This window comes from Andrena cerasifolii, chromosome 9 (genome assembly GCF_050908995.1).
Source record: "Andrena cerasifolii isolate SP2316 chromosome 9, iyAndCera1_principal, whole genome shotgun sequence".
In the NCBI taxonomy this organism is placed as follows: Eukaryota; Metazoa; Arthropoda; class Insecta; order Hymenoptera; family Andrenidae; genus Andrena; species Andrena cerasifolii.
Window position 1 is genome coordinate 5,009,101 of NC_135126.1, and position 13,386 is coordinate 5,022,486.

The 13,386-nt window shown below is 39.0% G+C and overlaps 1 protein-coding gene and 1 long non-coding RNA gene across 6 annotated transcripts in view; one reads left to right on the top strand and one right to left on the bottom strand.

Annotated features, from left to right (window-relative positions):
• The window catches only part of LOC143372994 (uncharacterized), a 42,853-nt gene that overhangs the window by 28,504 nt on the left and 963 nt on the right, over positions 1-13,386 (bottom strand). The window contains exons 1-2 of one of the 5 annotated variants that reach the window (XM_076819726.1): positions 4,766-4,986; positions 2,604-2,949 (exon numbers count right to left, since the gene is read on the bottom strand). The exons of 1 other annotated variant lie outside the window; for it this stretch is intronic. In XM_076819726.1, coding sequence (XP_076675841.1) covers positions 2,604-2,664 — 61 coding nt within the window. In that variant the 5' untranslated portion in view covers positions 2,665-2,949; positions 4,766-4,986. Of the gene's footprint in view, positions 1-2,603; positions 3,147-4,765; positions 4,987-10,500; positions 10,648-13,386 lie in introns of those variants that run through there. 3 more of the 5 variants (XM_076819725.1, XM_076819729.1, XM_076819731.1) reach the window with 3 other exon arrangements.
• Positions 1-13,386, top strand: part of LOC143373001 (uncharacterized) — a 107,596-nt gene that overhangs the window by 22,272 nt on the left and 71,938 nt on the right. The window lies entirely within an intron of this gene.

Consider the following 13,386-nt stretch of genomic DNA (forward strand, 5'->3'; position numbering starts at 1 on the left):
TTTTTAAATGGAACTATACATTTTTGTTATCTCCACTTTACTACGCATTTCAAGACGCATTTAACGATGCGTATTAAGCGTATGTTTAAACAATAAAATTTGCCACCGATATTCATAAAGATATCCGGTGAATTTATTATTGTTCAAACATACTCTTCATGTACATCGTCGAACGCGTCTTGAAATGCATCATAAAGTGGCAATAATAAAGATACACAGTTCCATTTAAAAAAAATTACACCGATATTGAAATCTCTGTAAATAATAGCTTAAACACAAATCCTAATATTCCATTAAGTTTCATCCATCAAATCAGACAACTTTCATATGAGATATTTCTTCGCTTTTTCAATAGTCAGGAAAATAATAGCGTGCATAAGAACGAACCAGGCGTACTGTATAAAATATCATTGTGTAATTACACGAGGCACGTAAAACACATTAACATAGCTTGCAACTAAAGGAGTTGAATTTAAATGAAATGCTGTAATGAATTATACACAAGTGTTCGTATGTAATTGGCACAGTTTCATGCTTTTTTTCCAGCTATTAAAAGTGATAGCTCACTTTTAATGAAACGATAACTGGGCGTTACATAATGAAATGTTTAAATATTACGTGGTATACATGGTGATTGAAGAATTCAAGTTGAATCGCATCAAGGACTTTATTGTGGAATAGTTCGAATTCCTGGGGATTGCACGATTTCTATCTCTGTCGGTTCGACAATACTGACCAATTAATGTTCTTCTCTTTTTGTTAATACTAATTGTATACGAACCACATGCCTAACGACCTGGATATGTTCCTTTACATTTCAATTTCGTACGATACACTTACATATTTGTTTCGATACACTTTTCTTGCGCTTCTTGGTGATTAGCAACGCGGTTAATTGCAATTCATTACGTCCGAGAATTACACGGGAATATAGGTAATATTTACCATATAGTTTTCTACAATTTACACTTCTACGGCGCATTTCTAATTAGCAGCATGTCGAAAGTAGCTTTTAAAGCGAGCAGAAGGAAAAGTTTCGCGGAAGTATGCAACTGAAGTATTAAGGTGGTGCTTAAAAATCAACTTTTTAAAACATTGCTCGACCTCGTTAAAATTGTATTACATTTCATAATGTTTCAGAGGTTGCTACTCGTTTATTAATATTTGAAATAAAATTGTATTTTTTACTTGAGAAGAATTCATACACCAGCCACTCTGCAAACCTAAGAGTTTATATTTTCCTTGCCAGCCCACCCCCACTGTGGCTAGTAAACAGTACTACGAGACTTTTATAAATATAAATTGGCTATTTTTAAAAGTTGTTGGTTCACAAATTTACTGGCTAATAATATTCCAACGTGAAGGAAATGTGTTTAAAAGAAAATTGCATTTTTATTATTAAAAAGCACAACATTCAATGCCTGGTAGCCACCCCTATTATGTAACTGAAAGAAATAAAATTAATACAACATTGTTTACTCATAAAGGTGATAGGGTACTCCGTGAAAAAATACAAAAATAATTTTTTGGGGTCAAATAACCACCACCCTGTGAATTATGAAGATAGGGTGTCTAGGTCTTACAAGGAGAGTATTTTAGGTGTCCGCCTCCGATCATTTTGATTTTGGGATATGTTATAGAGGACCGGAAAATAAGAAATACGTGTTTTTTTATTTGTCCCTGTTTTCATATTTGGGGGGTGAAAGCTGCGTTCAAAGTTAGGGTTGAAAAATCATTTTTGTGGAATATCTCGAGAACTATTAGAGATAGGGGAATAGTGTCAATGGACAAATTTTGTGTCTTTGAATGCGAAATATGACTGACTCACCAGATTTTCAAAAATCCACAAAAATGATTTTTCAACCCTAACTTTGAACGCAGTTTTCACCCCCCAAATACGAAAACGGGGAAAAATAAAAAAACACGTATTTCTTATTTTTCGGTCCTCTATAACATATCCAAAAATCAAAATGATCGGAGGCGGACACCTAAAATACTCTCCTTGTTAGACAGAGTATATCTGTTCGTTGTGGAGAGGATGACCACAACTTTTAGCAAGAAAATAAGTAATTTCTACTGTATACGAATTTCAACACTGAAATGAAAACTGTGGTGATAAATAAGTTGTTTTGTACAGAATTGCTACGAAGCCTAATTATTTACTGCAAGGAAATAATTATCTTATCAAAATTTGAAACTCCCGAAGTACCTATTCGCAGCTAACTAACGTTCCACGAGGAAAAGCTCGCGCACCACCTCGCCAAATGAACCAGCGAAAAATCTAGAAAGCACCAGTGACGAAGTTCCAAGTTCCAAAGAAGAGATTATTAAAGTGATAAATGAAAGAAGAAGGGAAAGGTGTAAATCGCTCTTTTAGCTAAACGCACAGCTGCCGCGAGACACTCTCGGTCGCCGATAAATCCAGTGGATCGTGAGAAGATCGTTATTAATTGGCCGAAGCCTCCAGCAGGAAAAACATAGAATTGCCGCGTCGCGTCCAAGGAAAAGGGAAGGCGGCTCGAGGAGCTCGTACTTCTGCTGCAGTAATTACGGTAGCATTGTTCTAAATGAGTGTTCGCCGGGGCTGGTACGCAGTGGCGTACCTTTTTTCAAGGATGCTCCTCGCTTCAGGTGCCTCGCCATGAAACTGGAAAGTAGCTGCATACTTTTCTTCCGAGCGATTTCTTGCCCCCTCGCCAGGACACTCTCACTGCGGTCACTCTTATCCCGATGGAATTATCGATCAATGACTTCGAGAACACGCCACCCTGGCCGCGATTCCCTCCCTGACCACGCGCGAAACGATTCAGCGATCCTCAATGAAAACGTTGTACACTGGGACGACCTCGTTATGTATACTGTTTTTAGCGAACCGCAACGATCGCAAGGGGCAACTTAACAGCGTCCCTATCGGTTTAAAAAAATCCGTGCACGTTCGGGGAAATGTTTCTGGACGGATGCAGCAATTCACGATGCAGTATGGTAGTCTCTTAGCGGAGGCTTTTGAGAAGAGGTGAGAGAAAATTTACTGGCACAGAAGTTTCTTTTGTGGAGACTCTTTGGAGTTTTCAGCTACTTTTTCAAGCTTGTAACTGCTGAGGTATTACATTCGCCCTATTCCAGTTATGTAAATGAGAACATTTTTGCTGGGGGTTGAAAGCTGTTGGATTAAATCTTGCTCTGTTTAAAAGAATTAGTGGTAATTTTTGTGGTCTTCGAAGAAGCTTATATACACGAAGAGGCCTATTTTTATGAATTTTTTTCAGGAACTGTTGTATGGATTTTAATGTTCTTTTTATAAATATTTATTATTCCTTGCTGTGTGGAATTGTATTTTTAATGTTTTCGAAATATAATTAGAAATGTGTGGATTTAAGTCGCAATGGGGTGTTTTTGTGAAAAAACAGAGGTACAAATCGATTTGAAAAAACACGTCTAGTTACGACCTGAACTTAAGCATAAAGCCGGGATCTCCTAACTGCGACAGGTATACATCTGTTTCTCCCTTACACTAGTGGGGTCGCAGCCGGTCACTGCGACCTGTCGCAGCTAGGAGATGCCGCCTTAAGTCTGTGAAATCTCCTATTTTGACAAAAAAAAATAAAATGGCTCTTCTCCCTGGCGAAAAATCACATTTCTTTAAAATTTGCTGTTTTACAACCGCTATACTCATAATTTTGATTTATTTATTTATTTTTTAATAGGTTCAGGGCAGAATGGGGACCAGGGCAAAGTATCAATTTCAGAGGAAATTTCACAATTCAATTTCTTACGGCCAGAATCACTACAAAATTACAGCGGCTCCAGAAAAAAACACCTATATATCAGGTAACTGTAGCGCTGTCATACACATGTATATATTATTCAAATAATTTTTTGTTTACTGTTTATTGTATTAACAAACATTACCCAAAAGTACTAGTCACAATTTGTATTCGTCTCTTTGTAATTAATTCGCAAAAAATACTTGATTTTTCGAGCGATCTGACTGCCTAGTCCCCATAAACATCTAGGATATTGCGGGAATTAGGTACGTGTACGAAAATTTAATTCAAATCGCGACCGGTATTCATACTGATCCAAGTATAATTCTGTTTGTCAGCATAAATCTGGTTTCGAGAAGGGTACCCTTTATTCATGAGCTAGTCCGATTTACTTCTAATTTCCGACGATCATTGTATGCGTAAGCGAAAAGTTTCCAACAAGCCGAAAAAGTTCAAAAAGTTTCATCATGAAACTATTATAGACTTTTGATAAGAAGCTTTAAAAAAAAAAACAGAAAGTTTGTCGCTTCAAACCCCTCATTCACGAATTAAAGAAACACAGAGGAATAATTTGCACCGTTTATTACCAATAAAAATAGACACAGGTGCTAACAAGATATTCCATAAGCTAAAACATCCCCCTACGCTTCTTATAATTCAAATAAAACTCCACAAATTACAATTTTAGGATTACTCTGTACCATTCAAATCTCTACAACTCTCATCAAGCTCCCACTGTATTAACCAGACAAAATTACATTCCAAACATTTCCGATCCTAGCGTACTACTTAAGACACACGCACTACACACGTTCCAGACCAGCGAGCATAACAAATATTAATTTTTTCGTCACGAAATTGGAAAACAGAAATCAATCGTCCGTCACATTGAAATCGAAACGCATAGCTGGACGTTAAACAATTTCTTTTTTCTGTCTAGGAAGATTTCAAGAGCAGATCACGTCGAAAGGAGAACCAGTCGACACGTGAGAAATAATTACGCTAATTTCTTAACGGGGGAAACAATTACGTCGCCGGACCACTGTGGATATTCCGTTCGAAACGACCGACGGTCCTAATGGGTAAACGGTTTCCCATTTTTCACGGCACAGAAACGCACGGCCGGAGCGACTGATTCGCGACGGGGGCTCGGTTTCATGTTCTCGGTCGCCGGCAGGAACACACGGATGTTTCTCTGCCGGCACACGGGCTCTGACTGAATACGAACAAATTGTTGGTACCGCGAATGCCACCGACCATCTGTTTTTCTCGCAAACCACTGGCTACATCCGCGCTTGCGCCACCCCTAACGCGGGCACAGGTACCGCAGGACCCCCGGTACGAACCTCAGAAAGCGCGAAAAGAAATGTTTACGTTAATAATTCACGAGCTCTCGTCATAAACACGATTGATCCGGGTTTCTAGGCCTTAGGATTTCATTTCCTGGGTAAAACTTGTGCGGTCGAGTAAAGCTGATCTCTCCAGCGGGGCGGGGGAGGTGTTACTAAAATGCTTTAAATTATATTTCTGAATATTTAACCACTTATTTATGCTAGTGGACGTCCGTTACAGCTTGAGGGAGCCAAATCGCGCTGACGTAGTTTTTGCGAATTAATTACCAGGAGATGAACGCAAGCATAGACATTTCCTTTTGCACAATGTTTATTACTATCGCGTAGAGTAGAAAAGTATTTCTTTTGCCTATATATCTATTTTATAAATGTCGCCATACGAGGTGGATTTAGAAAAAGTGTCTTTGGTTTTGCCCTGATATTGAGCTTAAAAATGAAGATACAACGGTTCCTGGGAATATGTTTCTTCCAAAACCTGTAATTTTGAAGGAGACCTCCGAAAGAATAATTTAACTAAAATTATTAAAATAGCCACTAGGAGAAGGCGATTTTTACGATTTTAAATGTCGATTTTTGGGGTACACAGATGGCTGTTTATTTTTTATCTCGGAAACTAGGGCTTATACACTTTGCGCTGCGCTACACTGCACAAAGGAATATATTTCGAACATGCTGTAAAAATTTCTAATCGGTCCGATCTTCGGTTTTTTCACAATTAGGGCAAAATCGTGAAAAAAACATCTAGTTATCAGACAACTGCTGAGGGGCCCAGTTTTTCGGGAAAATGAAGAGGTAGTTTACTAAAAACGGGCCAAGTGTAGTAGTACAGAAAAAATATAGTGTTTGGATATCTAATCGTAATTTTTTTTTGGAGATGGGGCCCAGGCGGCAACTGGAATCAGCCGCCCTGTTGAATCTGCCACTGGCCGTCATATGTATGTACATATTATGAACTTTCAAAATCCAAGTCAAGTCTCTTGGTAACGCGATTCCAATTAACCCGATTTGAGAACCCAGAACCTCCGTATTATAGTGACTGAGTTTTCTCAAGACAGTCAAGTTTTCGCAAATAAATCAGAGGCACGTGCGTACATTTGAGGAGAAAGTCAGCATCGGGGCCTGATAGTCCAGGGTTCCAGCAAATCCACTGTGTAATTGAATAATTCTCGCGAACTATTAAAACATAGATAACTAATGTTTATACAATTGCAACTATAAACGAGGAGTCACATATTATTTTACTGCGGTACAGACATTAGAACAGTGTGTTCCCATAGCACTGTACGCTGACGAACTTACAATTACTAGAATTTACTCATGCTTTCATAGATAAGTTGCAATTACAATGACTAAATGTACTCTGAAGCAGATAACGCACTGGTGCAATGAATAATAATACATAGCACGTAATTAGACTGGAGATAGTAATAAATATTGGGCTCACACCCAGAGTAATTTTTAAATGACTGCCATTCTCGTCTAAAGAGTTCAAACGTTATGAAAAAAAATCGTGGGTCATTTTCAAGGTTTCTACAATGTATTTTAATAGTTTTTTATTGAAGTTTTATTACAGTTTTTGTGAGAAAAAATCTAGATTACTATGTATAAAAAAAAACGAAAAAAATCGTTAAAAAATTGTAACTTACACAAATTTCGATATTAGAAGCTAAAAATCTACAGAGTTGTTGTTCAGATATAATATTTTGAGAAAGAAAATAGTTTATAAGTCGACTTTAGAGAAAAAGTATTTATTTTGCATGTAGAAGGTACAGAGCGTCAAAATCTGCTTACGGGTGGCTCACACCCATAGTGTCAACGAAGGGTTAATTGCTGTCACTTTACTTCATTATCATTCATGCGTGCACGAAACAATTCAGCTGAAATGAGACGCAAACGTGAAAACCTATAAAGATGCACGAAAACGTTACGAAGAATTATCTTAGATAAATATCACACGCATAGCTCAACGGCCTGGGTAACAGCACGTAAAGACCCATAGACCTTCGACACTAATGTCCGCAAAGAGTGACCCGATGCACCGTTGTTTAACGGCACTGTGCGTGTAATGTTATCGGATAGAGTTTTCGCTCCTTCCACATTTACACCCTGAAATAGCTAATAGCGTGTTTCAAACTGCACCCCTGCATTGCAAGTGCACCGTAGTATCAACAGAAGCTTTCAATAAGCCATCGACAATTTGAAAGCAGCAGAAAATTTAATCCTTTCGTGCTGTTATATCGTACCGAATACATAGATTAAATTACTATTGTTACAATCATTTCGGATTTCACGAGTTAAATATTCGCGAGATTTTTAAGATCATCCGTCACTGATCAATTGCAGTTCGAATCATACAATAATATGGATGGTGGTTTGATTCAATTATTTATTTATTTTTCTATGAGCTATTCCTCGAAGTATTAATTGTACGATTATCTCGCTCGTGAAACTGAAAAAATGCGTCGACGTTAAATTATCACATCTCTTGGCTGTCATTGAAACTACGATCTCTTTCCATACATCCGCGTAAAACCAAACAAAAGGAGGACGCTCGATGTCCCTTGCACTGCATAAGTCGACTGACACCGCTTCCCAAAATAATTCTGAATTGTACACAGAGGACGCATTGCTGTTTGTGTCGCCAGATGTCGTTAATCTCTTAAAACCACACCGTCCGCGATAGAATAGTAATTACATCGACGATATGTACCTCGCCTCCGTGCTCGTGCGTTCCGCGCAAATATCAGAAAACGAAGCCTCGATAAATCGACGAAACGAACGACTCGGGGATACGCGTATTAATTCCCTCGTGTCCCCCCAGGAAAAAAAAATAGACGAAGCCGATTTCACCGCGATCATAAATCGGCTTAAAATTAAGGGAGCTAAATCATTGAAAGCCCTTTGTAAATGGTATCGCGAAATGACTAATGGCGGTAACGCGTTGCTCGTCAGATCGTGGCACTGCTTTCAGGCTACCAGTTCGTCGTCGACCTTTCTTTCCCCTCTCTTTTATTTGTTTCTCGGCCAACATCTGTCTTACGCGCCATACCTTACTATGCCGCATTACATTGCCACAACCCGTACATAACATGCCGATCCGGCGAGCCCGACTTTATGGTGCAAGGTGCACCGTCTGCCTCGAGAGAATTTCAGCGAATTTCTCGGAGAAAAAGTTCCGCCAGGGGCGCACCAAGCATCGCTTGTCGCCCTGCCTTGAAAAACGCACCGGCAACGTTGCTATTCATCGACTTTCTTTTGGAAATCACTCACAAACGTAAGCTCTCTCTCTCTCGCCTTCATTTCACTTCGAAAGCTTTTAGGTTTATTATTGCACTCGAAACGCTCGAAGCGTTTGAAATTCGAACGGACGAAATTTTAATCACTCGGTTCACATTTCTCTGAGCATACAGAGAGCTAATTCACTAAGCAGTTAATCAAAATATGTATCATATTTATGTGACGTATGTAGTTAAGTTAAAGCGTTGGTTAACTAATTTAATTTATCTTTGCTGAGGCTGATTTCTCTGTCTCGCGAGCTTCGTAAAACGCGTCCTTTCGGGGAAAAGTATGTCTCTTCTCCAGTCTGTTCCCATATATGCAGGTATCTTAGGTTAAGAGACAACACCTTTCACAGGGTTGCTTGAAGTTCAGTTTCTGAAACCTGTTCTTGTTTTGTCGAAGGAATCGACGCCTTGACTAGCTTCCTATTCCGAACTTATTTACATATTTACACAAACGTGCACGTGGCTCGCGAGTGGTATGCACCAGTTTGCTTTCCCCGGCGAATGTTAGCGGACTCAGTTTCTAAAATAACCCGTATAGGTACTATTTGTCTGCTTTCGTCTTTTATCTTAAAGTCGCCGTAGAATGCACATTTACTATTAACAAAATCTTACTGAATAACTGGGACAAATATTATTCACACTCAAAGAAGAAAGAAACAAGAACGCACATCATAAAATTATATGTACAAAGATCCCCAGTTCTTACTTTTATTTATTGGATAAATTAAACGAGTGAAAGGAACACAAAAGCATGCGATTGATTTAACTCTAGAACGACACTGACACTTTTAGAGCGTATGGTCGACCGTTAACGTTTCCCAAGAATTCTTTTGTATTTCCCTTTAGGCATATTTACAGAAGATATTTGTACGGTTTTCGTTTGCGGTAAGGAAGCTTAATATTCTATCGTCTATTGGAATATATAAACATAATAGAATATAATATATATATATAATATATTATATATATATTATTTATATATAAAATAATTTTAAAAAATATAAAAAAAATTATATATATATTATATATAAATAATATATATATATATATATATATATATAAATTTTTTTTATATTCCTAATGAATATTAACCCTTAACTGGTATCCTGGGGTCGCTCGTGACCCCAAGCACCCAAAGTTCGATGTACAATTTTCGGTTGTTTAAGTTGGTAAACTGAATTTCCAATTAATTTTATAATAATAGTTTAACTTTCTAAGCTTCTATTATTTTATACATTACCTATGAAGAAAATATTCCTAGTGGTTGCTCTAGTGTCGACTTTACAAATTTCTGTGCCCTTTTTTATTTGGGGTCTGCCACGACCCCAGTATACCAGTCACGTTTGCCAAATACAGTATACCAGTTAAGGGTTAAATTTTTCCGCGGTCCCCACAGTGTCGTTTTAATGTTAATTAATCGAGAAAACTCTGGCTAATTACACGAAGCTAGAAACAGAGATGAGTTTCAGACCCAAGTACCCACACCGAATCAAAATCAATCTAAAGGCTTTTAAACCGTAGCAACTGGTCGCAACACAAATCCCTGCTATCTTCCTTTTCCTGCTGGCAAACAATGGTGCAGAGACGTTCCTTCCGATACGACAAATACTACTTTCGCGGCCGAACCCAGCTTCAATTACGCCAGTTTCATAAACTAAGCGACTCCCGAGCGTATCGATCTTTCGACTAACGTAAACGAAACGCGGCGATTGATTATGCCCCCGAATTCATGCGGCAGCAGCACGTGCGCCGTAAAATAGTACGTTCTACCCGCGTCTGCCAACGGCGAACGCGCCTGCATGCATAGACGATTCCAGGGGTTCAGCGCGCGTGACACACGCGACGCTTTTCGCCGCGCGAACAAGAGCGTTTAACCTATTAACTGGTGTCTTACTTTTTCTTCGCGGCCGATACGCCGGCCTTGACAGTTTATAACACGATTTAAGCCGTATCGTTCCGAGAGGGACATGCTTCCTCGCAACTCCACGGTCGAATGTTTTGTAGGGCACTCGCGACGAGATAACACGTTCCAGTCGGCGGACGCGTGGTGCCGTATACTATACCGCGTATAGTACGAAGGAGATATCAGTTGATACGTACCCTTTCACTGTAATTTCACTTCACGATCGAGGCGAGTTTCCACGCAAGGTACATCGCATCTCCATGCCCAGTATTTTCACCGAGAGCGACGGGACCACGGGGGCAGGGAGGGGGGAACGAGACCGAGCGATTGTTGCGTGGAATTGCTCACGCATAATCAGGCATCCGTCCTCGTCCACGAGTACAGCAACACTGACCTGCCGTCACAGTGGGAGAGGAGAACGGACCAGGTAACAGAACCACTCGACTGTTCCCTTCTTCTCGCGTTGTCCTCTTTCTTCATCACCTCTCTTCCTACCCCACCCTCTTTCCTTCTCGCCCCATCAGCCTCCTCCCCTTTCTTTTCACCTTCTCCATCCTCCGTTTCTTCCGTGTCCTCTTACCCTTCTTTCCCTCCTTTATATTCTTACTTCAACTTTCCCCCTCCCCGCCACCATGGTTCGCCTTTTATTGCTCCTCTTTTGCTTCATTCTATCGTAACACCCCGTTCCCCCGCTTCTGCCGTAATATCCCAGCTTCTATGACACTGTTTTTTCTTGTCTTTCCTTCGCCTCCTTTTCGTAGCAGTTCGGACTCGCGCGTCGTGGGTGTAATACCGGTAATTGTCGCTGGGAAAACAGGAAGTATTCGAAGCATTTTACTTCGCCGTTTCTTTAGCATCACAGGTTGCGGACGTTTTCTTGCTACGAAAGGAAATATCATTGGCGGCGACCGCCCCGGGCAAGACAGTCTATGCGTCAAAGCTTCGTGGTCGAATAACGACGCGTGCTTTAGTGGGTTTATGATGGTCGGCGTTTATGCGTGCAGAGAGGACGGTACAGTTTAGACGTATCCTTTTCCGGTGAGAAAAAGTCGCGCAGCGCTATGACGGATTGCTTGGAAACGTTGGAAGACTCGGTGAATTTGCTTAGAATCTTATTTGTGCCGCGGTGTGTTTATACAGGATGGTGCAAGCGGGCGGGAGGTGATTCCTTGTACAAAAATAAATCAAAAGCGTAGAATAATATTTTTCCATATAAGGTCTAGGTTTCGAGAATATCGATTTTGAAAGCTTGTTGACTTCGCATTCACCTGACTAACAGGGGAAGATTCCGATCCCGGAAATTCAAAAAAATCTGAAACTTTGTGAATATGTTGGGAATTTCCTCCTGATTACAACACAATTTTTGTTTGCTGCCCAAATTCGCTCTAAGGGGGTATATTTGACCCCTAAAAATCCGGACATTTTCCGATTTTGTGTTATAACTGCGAAATATTTTTTTTACCAAATGGTAGATCTAATTATGAGAAGTAACTTTTGTCTTGAAACTTGTTTTCTATCTCTTACAGTTTGCGAGTTATAACACAAAATCGGAAAATAGGCGAATTTTCAGGGGTTCATTTCACCCCCTTCGAGTAAATTTGGGGAGCAAACGAAAATTGCGTTGTAGTCAGGAGGACATTCCCTACATACTCGCACAGTTTCAGAATTTTTTGAATTTTCGGGTTCGGGATCTTCCCTTGTAAGAATTGGTAGGATGCAACAGTAAATATTGCACAATGGTTGGTGAAATGAATCCTTGGGCAGAAATAAGTCGAAATTGGAGAATAGCTTTTTTCGAATAAGGCTTTGCTTTCAAAACTGATCAAATCTGCAATATTGTTTCGAGATCAAATCCCATTTGAAAAAAGTTATTCTACAATTTCGACAATTTGTACAGGAGGAATCATTCCATTCGCAGTTGTACCATACTCACTTGTAAATTCTGCTCTTCTCTATATAGTGAGGTGCATGCGTATTTAGCGATTTTTGAAAATCGATTTTCTCAAAAACTAAGCCTTGAATGAAAAAATTTTATTCTACACTTTCGATTTATATTATCTATGATTTTTCATAAAATTCAAAGGTAGGTACCTATGTTTGAAATATTATAAATACTTTTGTTATTAAAATTATGAATCAAGTGGTGTCAACCTAGGCATCAAAAAGCAAAAGCAAGGTATGTAGCGAGTTAGATATTCTGCTGTATTTGTATCAACAAATCTCTGAGTTACTGAACATATCGATGGCTTAGTGCACAAATATTGTATGTCCACTTTTTGTGAAATTTGAGTTTTTATATGCAACAAATACTTTTTGACTTGTGTGCAGCTGTTCAATAATTATTTAGATGTTCAAGGGCCCAGGGGCACCCTTTCCTGTTATCCGATCGGGCTCAAACTTTACACAGATTTTTTTTTTATTATTTGGAACTATTCTGGTAGGTGCTGTGAAGAAAATCTTGAAAAAAAATTTCACCAAGACTAAATAAGAGCCACCCTAGTATCACATACACATGGAAACGACGTGGGACGGTAATTTCTATTAAGGGATTATAATTTCTATCTTCATAATTATTTATAGATGCAATTGACCCTCTCAATAGGGTAGATGTACCGTTTGTGGCCATTGCACTGTTTATGGTCATGTGCTTAATTATCTTATTTTTAAATTGCTATCATTATTATGTGGAGAATTTCACATCATAAATATTTTGTTTAGTATACCACCAGAAATATAAGGTTACATTTATTGCTTACACGGAAAAATATTATATTTTTTAAGAAGTGGCCAAAACTGGTACAATATCTTAAAGTGGCCACAAATGGTGTATCCACCCTACCTACCTAACTTCCGGAAGAATAATAAAATTATCGATGCTACAACTACAGTGAATATTACCGAGCGGTATCTAACTTGAAATAACAGGTTCGTTGATAAAACGTTCCACTTCCACGGCGACGAAAAGGTTTAACAGGCGAGTTAAAAGCGTGCACTTATACTACTGTACAAATAGTAAATAATTAGCAAAAATAAATTAGATACTGATCGACAGCCTCGTGAAATTATTACTTGTAAGAATTTGT